The sequence below is a fragment of the Haemaphysalis longicornis genome, unplaced genomic scaffold (genome assembly GCF_048455015.1).
Source record: "Haemaphysalis longicornis isolate Haplotype H1 unplaced genomic scaffold, Haemaphysalis longicornis Haplotype H1 scaffold_9, whole genome shotgun sequence".
Lineage (NCBI taxonomy): Eukaryota > Metazoa > Arthropoda > Arachnida > Ixodida > Ixodidae > Haemaphysalis > Haemaphysalis longicornis.
This window is the reverse complement of record NW_027526460.1, coordinates 167,839,907-167,849,130: the sequence shown is the minus strand read 5'-3', so window position 1 is coordinate 167,849,130 and position 9,224 is coordinate 167,839,907. Positions and strand designations below refer to the sequence as shown.

At 53.0% G+C, this 9,224-nt stretch overlaps 1 protein-coding gene across 1 annotated transcript; it reads left to right on the top strand.

Annotated features, from left to right (window-relative positions):
- Positions 1 to 1,540: 1,540 nt before the first annotated feature.
- On the top strand, positions 1,541 to 2,719 carry LOC144153559 (uncharacterized). The gene has a single exon (XM_077685180.1). The coding sequence runs from the start codon at positions 1,544 to 1,546 to the stop codon at positions 2,717 to 2,719; it is 1,176 nt and encodes a 391-aa protein (XP_077541306.1). The 5' UTR covers positions 1,541 to 1,543.
- The last annotated feature ends 6,505 nt before the right edge of the window (positions 2,720 to 9,224 follow it).

Here is a 9,224-nt window from a genome sequence, read left to right as displayed (position 1 = left end):
TACTGCTTGTTCTGTTGTGGCATGCTGCCCTGGGTTAGTCTAGATGGTGACGTCATCCGCATACATAATAAAACGAATGCCCGCAGCGTGATTGTGGAGGCTATTTGCAAGCCCTCTCATCACTAAGCTGGCACTCCTACCCTATTTGTGTAGTGACGTGGTTGGCTACGACCGCTACATATTTCGAACGTGCGGTCTCGCAAGAACGCTTTAACCATGTTTACGATTCCTGTGCCGGGATGCGTTTCTTCCAATGCTTGAATGATGGTGACAGACTGTGTCAAACGCTTTGGTTCCATCCACGGTGAGCAGCATGCTCGGTACACCGTTTCGCCGGCCGCGGCGCTTGTTTGCCAGACGTCGGAGGAGATAAAGGCTGTCGTGTGTGCAAAGGCTTGGCCGGAATCCCGTTTGCGCTGGATGGAAATTAGCACATCGTTATTCAAGATGGCCATTCAGGCGTGTAAATATCATTCGCTCGAGAAGCTTACAAAGGGGCGAAGTCAGTGAAATTGGCCGTATGTTGCTCAGCTGTGTTGGGGACTTGCCAGGCTTGGATATAGGTATTACGACAGAGTGCTTCCATTCGGGCGGAAGGGTGCCTGACATCCAAGACATGTAAGTTTTCGAGCAATTTCTGCTTGCCAGTGTAATCTAAACTGCGGAGCATCTGCCAGGTGATGCGATCCTTTCCAGGCGCACGTCACTTATTCACGGAGTCTAAGGCGTGACTACGGTGATTACGAGGCTGGGGAAAAAAACGTAGATGCAGCCAAATCCTCAAATTCTCCACTGGTGATGCCTTCCTTAAGAAGTATTGCTTGCACGGGGTTTCCATCTTTGAGTTCACCGTTGATAGCTGGAAACGTTTGCCAGAGTTTTCGAATGCCTGTTCTTTCTCCGAAGGAGGCGCAGTGGTAGAGCCACTTTCGCGAGCAAGTTGCTTTGCATAACGTCGAGCTTGTGCCGTCTTGTCGCATACCTCGAGAAGGTCCACGTATCGCCTTACACCTGCGTGGTAAGCATGGTACAACTGCTGCCTCATATTCCACAGGTGCAATAGATGTTGATCGGCTGTGGGAAGTTTTTTGTTGACTGAGATTAGCCGAGTTGAGACTTCCGCTGCACGCTAAATTTTGACGTGGAATGGCATGCTTATTTCGTAACGTATGAAGTTAGCGCGAAATACGCCCCAATTCACAGCCTTTGTGCGCCGCGTACGTTTTGTTGTTGTTGCAATATTCAGCTCCAACCTAATTGGGTAATTGTCGCTACCCGTGGTATCTAGGCCGCATCGCCACTCGCCCACAAGACCAGGTGTTCTCCACGTTGAGTCAGGGGACGTGTCCTGCTGGCCTGCGTAGAGCCCATGTCGAGTTGGGTAGGCGGTCTCGATAGTCTCGCTCAATAAATAAATAAAGCAGTGATATTGCATGAGACATGAAATCGCAGCCGGTGCACCCAGATAATACGCAAAGGTTCGGTGGCAACGCTTTGACGCGTGTTGCGTGGCCGTCCTCGGTTACGCGGTGCAGGAGGCGGCATGGCGGAGGGGGCGTTCGTCGAGGGCGACCAGGCGCCGAAGGAGAAGGACGCGGAGGCCCCCGTGGGGATGGTGGAGGAGCGCGGGGGCGACATGCTGCCGGCCCAGCTGCGCGTGGTCGAGGAGCCGCTCGACGAGGGCCTCGTGCTCAAGAAGGGTCGGCTCAAGAACCCCACGCTGACCGAGAAGTCTCTGCTGCTCGAGGACAAGCATCTGTCCGTGCTGCTCGAGGCGACGCAGAACATCACGCTCCGCTACCAGCTGCTGGGCACCCTGCCGCCGACCGAGGCTACCCCGCCCGAGGGCGCTACGGCGTGCGGCGGGCCCCGCGCGCTGTCCAGCTCGGACGAGATGCTCTACTTCAAGGAGAAGGTGCGCAGCGCCCCCGGGACGGTCGCCGCCCTGGAGCGCAGGGGCGCTTCCTGCTCGGTGCTCCCGCTGACGCCGCCGCACACCAAGACCGCCCTGGCGCCGAGGCCCACGCTGCCGCCCGCCTACTCGCCGTCGCAGCTCAACGTGGGCCGCGTCAAGTCCAAAATAGCCGAGCTGACCCTCAAGACGTCCTCGCGGCAGCTACGTGCCGGCGACGGCGAGGAGGTCAGTCGCAAGCTGTCCAAGATCACGCAGATCGTCATTGGCGCCAACAAGGCGCAGCCGCCGCTGCCGCTGGCAGTGGAGCCGGACTTGAGCCCGCCTTCGAGCGCGCGGCCCCTGGCCGAGCCGCCAGCGTCAGAGCCGCCATCGGGTCCCGCCTCCATTCGCGACATGCCCGTGCTGGACGTGCTGGACAGGTGCGAGCTGGCACCGGCGTCGGCCGCCGAGCGCGTTCGGCGCCGCCTGCGTCGCTACTACCGCGCCGACCTGGCGGCAGCGGTGCGCAGCGGCTCCTCCTCCGGCGGCAGCGAGCTGAGTTGCAGCGACGAGGACAGCCTGGTGCAGCTCGACCTGTCTTCGGCGGCCACGACCGAGGCGAGCGCGCCGCCGCTGACCGCCGACGAGTCGAGCACGTCCTGGTACTCGTTCGACAGCGATCCGAGCGGCTGCCGGTCGGCCGCCACCGTGGCCACGACCAGCAGCGGCTCGGCCACCACGGCTGGCTCCGAGGACACGAACGACGTGGCCAAGGAGTGCCTCAAGGCGTCCTCGCTCATCCGCTACTTTGAGAGCATACACTGAGGTCTCCTGCGTCAGCGCTTGGTCCGCTGAGCTTCGCACACCTCGGGGACGGAATAAAATGCTTTACGCTGGCACGCACGCCTATCCCCCCAGCTGCGACAGGCACTGCGGTTACGGAGTAATCGCTGCCGCAACTTTAACGGGCAACGACGTGTCGTTGTACTCGGAGGAGGTCTACCACGCCGCCGTGGTTTAGTTCGATGACCGATTGTTGCACCCCTTGCTCACTAACTAAAAGATGTCGGTCGAGGCGTGTCCCCTCTCCAGGCGAGGAAAGCTGGCCCTCAAAAGTGTCTAAACGCAGGTGCCGCCATGATGCCACGCTGTCGTTGCCAGATCAGTAGTTGAAGATACCGTTAACAATTTTTTCGCAGATCAGGCACAAATTCCAGGCCCTAAACTAAACGCAGGAGTACATTTACTACGTATTGTATGATTTTGTGAATTTGTTCGGCGCATTCATGTTTTATGAACAAAAATAAATGAAATATAAAGCGAGAATTAATGGGGGCTGAGGCGCGAAATTCAGTTCCGGTACTTTCTGAGGACTGTCAGCCATTTGAAAGCAATTTATAAAGCTTCACACTAGCACACCATGGTGTCTACTGTGTCACATCAAAGCGCTTGCGGAAACTATCTTATCTGCGGCCGTGCTGCAGCCTGCACACTGCCGATGATACGAAAAAAGCCGCCGCCGCCTATCTTCAAGGATACCGTTCCCTACGTGCCTGGGAGTGGCTGCTGCCGATTTGAACTCGCCGTCAGCCGGTCATGTCATGTCACCTGGTCAAGTTAGATATTCCTGGCCAGATCGGCTCCCTTTGAGCGTATATGATTCGTAAATAAAAAAAAAGAAAACCAGCGTCGGAGATTTTAGGATGTCTAGCGCAAAACTAGGTTTGTGTTTACGTGTGCGGTTATACTCTCAGTAAACTCTGTTTTGTTTCAGGGAGATATGAAACAAGCGCCAAATAATAGTAATAATAATAATTCTATTTGCGAAACAAGATGGTTTTCTAGAGGAGGACAAGGTGAAGCGGAAAGGTACAAGTTTTCGATTTACGCATGCTCTTTCGATAACTGAAACATGTAATCCAAAATTTTTAAAGATAAGATATGGTGCACCAGTATGCGCTCCTGTTGAGGGTTTGCATGACACATTACCGATGCTCGAAGAAACGAACGGCCTCTCCAAGCTTTCTGGCTATGTCATCTATGAAGACCCGTCTAAACGAGCCACAGCCACACTCATCCGAAATTCAATAGCCTCTGTACAGCATACCACACCACAAAAAGGGTGTGAACACACACTATTAAAAATTTTATCACCATCGACCAAACATAAATCAAATCTCTTCATCCTCAACATCTACTGCCGGCCCTTCACCAAGAAACCTGACGTTCAATCAACAATACAGGATGCTATCGCCCTAGCTGGCTCCCGTCCGGCACTTATTCTAGGAGACTCCAATGCCCACCATCAACTTTTGGGCTACAAGTACAGCACGAAAAAAGGTCGGCAAGTTGCCTCGACCATTGAGCAGCTTAATCTCAGCATCCTGAACGACCCAAACACACCGACCCGAACTGGCACCAGTACTTGCAGGGATAGCACCCCAGACTTGTCTTTGTTGGCGGGCCAGCCCGATGTCACGTGGTCATCCACCCACACTAACTTAGGCTAAGACCAAGACATCATTCACCTCCTGTTGCGTAATCGATACAAGGCACGATTAGGAAAAACTCGGATTACGAACTGGGATAATTTCGGAAGGTGCTGTGCAGCCACTCGCCAAATCCCGATAAGTACTACCAGAGTCTTTCTACCCTGCATGGATAGACGAACGTCTTCAGACAGTTCATGCTCATGCGCGAGCTATAACCATGACTTACCAGACCCCTTGTGTGGATGCGAGGTTGCTGCACCTTTGGGAAGCACGCCATAGCCTTAGCCGTCGGTGGAAATGCCAGCGCCACAATTGGAAGCTCCTTAGGAGGACATCTCTTCTCCCTCAACAGGCGGCGGAGTATGCACAGTCGTTGAGCAAAGAAAATTGGCTGCAGCTTTGCGACAGCCTCCAGGGCACTCTGACCTACCGCAAAACTTGGAACCTACTTAGGTACCTAGGTACCTTATAGACCCCCTAAACAGCACGGGGGAATCAAATCGAAACATGGCCCGCACTCTTCACGCTTACCCCGGCACTCCAGAACAGCTCATTCAAGATTTAAAGGCTAAATATCTCCAAACAGATATACTATCTCCTCCGCCACCGTACTCTGGTACTTCCAACGCAGACTTGGACCACGATATCCAACTTTTAGGGGCGAAGCTCCTTAAGGCGTGGGTCTGTCCATCCTCGACGTATGTATGTAGCCACCTCTAGTTTAGTTCTTGGATTGTTTACTAGATGGTGTGGCTACCTCTAGTTTAGTTCTTGGATTGTTTACTAGATGGCGGTACTTGTATATGATGAAAAGATGAGCTTGGATTGTTTACTAGATGGCGTGGCTACCTCTAGTTTAGTTCTTGGATTGTTTACTAGATGGCGGGGAGCGTTGTAATAAAATCCGTTCGCTGTTGGCGCGCGCTCGGAGTCGCCTGATGGATAAGGCTGCAGATGTGCGAGCCCGTGAGGCAGAAGCGCTCCGTGAAGCTGCGCGACGCTGCCGCCAAGATCCTGCCGTACGAGAGCGGGAGGCCGAAGCGTGTCGTCTGGCTGCGCGACGACGCCGCCAAGATCCCAGCGTTCGAGAACGAGAGGCCCAAGCGTCACGGCAACGGCGCGAGGACCCTGCCGTACGCGAAGCGGCACGGCTGCGGCGCGAAGAGGATCTCCAAAACGTCAGAGAATGGGAAGCGGCGAGAAAGCGCGCGTATCGGCAGGCAGACCCCGATGCAGTGAGAGCTCGTGAGGCGTCTGCAAAACGCATCAGGCGAGCTCAGCCCCAAGGTGCCGACGCGCGGTTTAAGCGAGACTTTCTAGACGTTACGTTCGGACACAGATGTAGTGGGCGAACTTTCACTGAAGAGTCATGGTTTTACCGATGATTTCCCCTCAGGAGCTTCGCCCACTCATCATCATTCACCCCGTGGATATGCTGTGAATTTTTTTGAAGTGGAAGCAGCCCTGGCTGAATGCAAGAAAAGAAATATCCTGGGTCCTGACCAAGTAACCTATAAGCTTCTGGCTAATTTAGGTGGCGATGAACTTGACATCCTGCTTAAACACCTCAATGAACTTTGGACATCTGGCCTCCTACCTATTCAATGGAAAACCGCCGAAGTACGCTTCATTCCTAAGGCGAGCAAATCCCCATACATAAACAATCTCCGGCCTATTTCCTTTACCTCTTGCGTAGGGAAGCTACTGGAACGCAATATACTCAAAAAGCTGCAACCATACCTTGAAGTCACCAATCAAACGCCCAAAACAATGTTCGGCTTTAGACAACATTCAAGCACCCAGAATATTATGTTGCGACTCAAAGAAGAGGTAACTGCACCTGCCACTCACCACTCCCCTCCAGCCATTTTGGCCCTCGACCTAAAAGGGGCCTTCGATAACGTTGAGCACGCAGCGATTCTCTCCCGCCTTAATAATTCTGGCTTTGGCACCCGAATTTATTCCTACATTTCGGAGTTCCTCACAGGCCGCCAGGCTGTGCTCAAAATTGGAGATATAAAACCCAAACCAATTTCTCTTGGCAGTCGGGGTACACCGCAAGGCTCGGTACTGTCTCCCCTCCACTTCAATATCGCTTTTCTGGGTCTACCAGGACTGCTATAGCAGATGCCGAATCTTCACCACGCACTGTATGCAGACGACATCACCCTCTGGACTGACACAGACTGTCGGTGGGCTGCAGGACACATTGCAGCGTGCAGCCGAAGAAGTCAATAATTACGCCCAGGCTTATGGCTTATATTGTTCACCGCAAAAATCAGAACTTGTTATCATCCGGAACGTCCCCCACGACACCATGTCGAGCCCATCGAAATATCTCTTGACGGCCATTCGGTCAAACCTAGCCACTCACTCAAGATATTAGGCCTTATCATACAAGCCAATACCCCAAACGACTTTGCCTTGTCAAAACTGCGTAATATGTCAGATCAAGTCGTGAATATGGTTAGGCGGGTCACTAACCGGCATCGAGGAATAAAAGAAAAGGACACAATGAGACTAATTCAAGCTTTCGTCATTTCTCGCCTGATCTATGTCGCCCCATACATGACCCTTACCAAATCCGACATTGAAGCACTAAACAGGATGATTCGGAAGGCATTTAAACAAGCACTCGGGCTCCCCATGAGTACATCGACAACCAAGCTTCTTTAAATGGGTCTTCACAACACCATTGAGGAACTCATTGAAGGTCATTGTAAAAAAGGAGAAAGAGGACGAAGCGGACGAAGCGGGCGTGAGCACGCGCCACGATTATCATCAGTAGTTGTGTTCGATGACAGTCAATAAAGAAGCACGGGTCGCTCCGTCTAGGGCTCTGGGCCGTGACTCGCGGTAGCTTCCGCGACATCTTTGGTGCCAACCAACCCGGGAGATCTCCCTTCGGAGCATCACCCTCATGGCTTCGTCGATCGACCGCCTTCGAAAGACCCGTGGCGTCGTCAGGAGCGGCGTCACGCGAGCTCTCACCCACCTGAATGACCTGCTGCAGCAGCCCTATCCCGACGCGGCAACTCTTGAGAGGGACCTGAACGGTATGGCCACTAAAGTTTGCCGTTACGTAGACGACTGCCTGGTTATGTTTTAGGATTCTTCCAGCCTTAGAGCGACCGCGGATATTTTAAAAGTATTTAAGCAAAGGGGTTCGGGACTCAATTTCACGATTGAAACAACGAAACAGAAAGGCATCCAGTATCTGGATCTGTATCTTCGGTTTGATAAGGAGCATGTCTGCTGGATGTATGCGCCACGACCGGTCAAGCCTTTGAAGCATCGGGCTATACCGAGCTGTTTTCGCTCAGCCGTTTCGAAATCGTGCCAACACTTGATGACAAACAGCTTCAATGAGCAAGTTAAAAAGTTAAGGGAGGCAGGATTTCTACAGGACCTCTTGTCATGGTCATGGGAAAAACCTATAAAAATTCCCAAAACAAAGTCCGGCGGCAGGGATGTTGCACAGGACACACAAAAGCCTCCAAAAGTTGCCGTCATCCCACACATTCATACAATCACGCACCTCCGAAAAAAGTGGGCCATCGCTATGGAAGTGGCTATCACGGCCCGCAAAAAGGTGCGTTCTGTATGTGGCAGGCTTGACAGAAATATAGAGCGGGGAAGTGATATGAAAGGGGTTGGTTGTGGTTCAACCACAAGAACCGGTATGTCGCCTGCGCAACGGGAGTTGTGTACATCATTCCTTTACCCTGTGGCCGAACTGATGTTGGACAAACTGGCCGCTGTATCAACGTGCGTTTGAGAACATGAATTGTCATTGAAAGGTCCTGTATCATCCCATCTTTCATCGCATTGTGCTAAGTGCAGCCAATGCAAAGCTAATTTTCCTGCCACTAACATTTCATTTAGGCACCGTGATCAAACAACTCGCGAAATCATGGAGGCATTCCACATAGCAGAACGAGGTGAGAAGTGTGTAAGCCAAACAAGCGTGTGTCTCCATCCTAAAGAGATTGCATATCTGCGTGTGCCTTTACTGTAACGTATGTATATCTAGTTGCGGTACCACCGTGACCTTTGTAAACCTGTTTCAGCCACGCGCACTGTCTTTTTATTACTTTATTGTTTGTGTTGAGTATTTATAATCACCCTTCCTTATATTAAAATTTAGTTGTTAGACCAGCGGCTGTCCTTGTGTTGCACTTCCTTCGTCTTTGTCTGAGTTCGCGCTGGTTTTATCCAAGAATATCTTTCCAACTGGCCCAGCTTGCAACCCTCCTGCAGTCAAAAAGGTGTGGGTGGGTGTGAATGAGCTGAGTGCGGTGGGGGAAGGTGTGGGTCTGGAGGACGCGCAGGCAGTGAGCTGCGTCTGGGGTGAGTTGGGAATGTGGTGGAGGGTACTGCGGCAGAGGAGGCGGTAATGAAAGGCGATGTCCCTGTAATGCAGGAGCCCGGCGGGGCTACCGGAAGGGCACCGCGAGTAGGCGTAGATGAAGCGGTGGCCCGCTCTAGAAGTTCGCGAGCACGCACGTTCGCCACCTCATTAGCGCCTACGCCTGTGTAGCCTGGAGTCCACAACAGGCACAACGTGTCGGTTGGTCAGAATTTCTAGGGCCTGTGGGGAGGTGTTGCCGCGGAGAAAATGGCGGATGGCTGTCTGCGATTCGCAGAGGACGTAGAGGGGGTGGGGTGCTGGGAAAGCGCGAGGGAAATAGCGCGCCTCCTCCGCCGTTGTTGTGTTCGCGGAGCGCGAGAAACGTACCACCGACACGTTTGGCGTTCAGTCTGAGAGTGCCTTTATTTTTCAGTTCCACTCCCCGGGTCGTGCCCCCGTAATTCCTTCGTCGGGCGGGCCGAGCCGC

What these genes read in the sequence shown, in the direction of transcription:
- LOC144153559 (XM_077685180.1), top strand. Translation starts at nt 1,544, where the DNA reads ATGGCGGAGGGGGCGTTCGTCGAGGGCGACCAGGCGCCGAAGGAGAAG.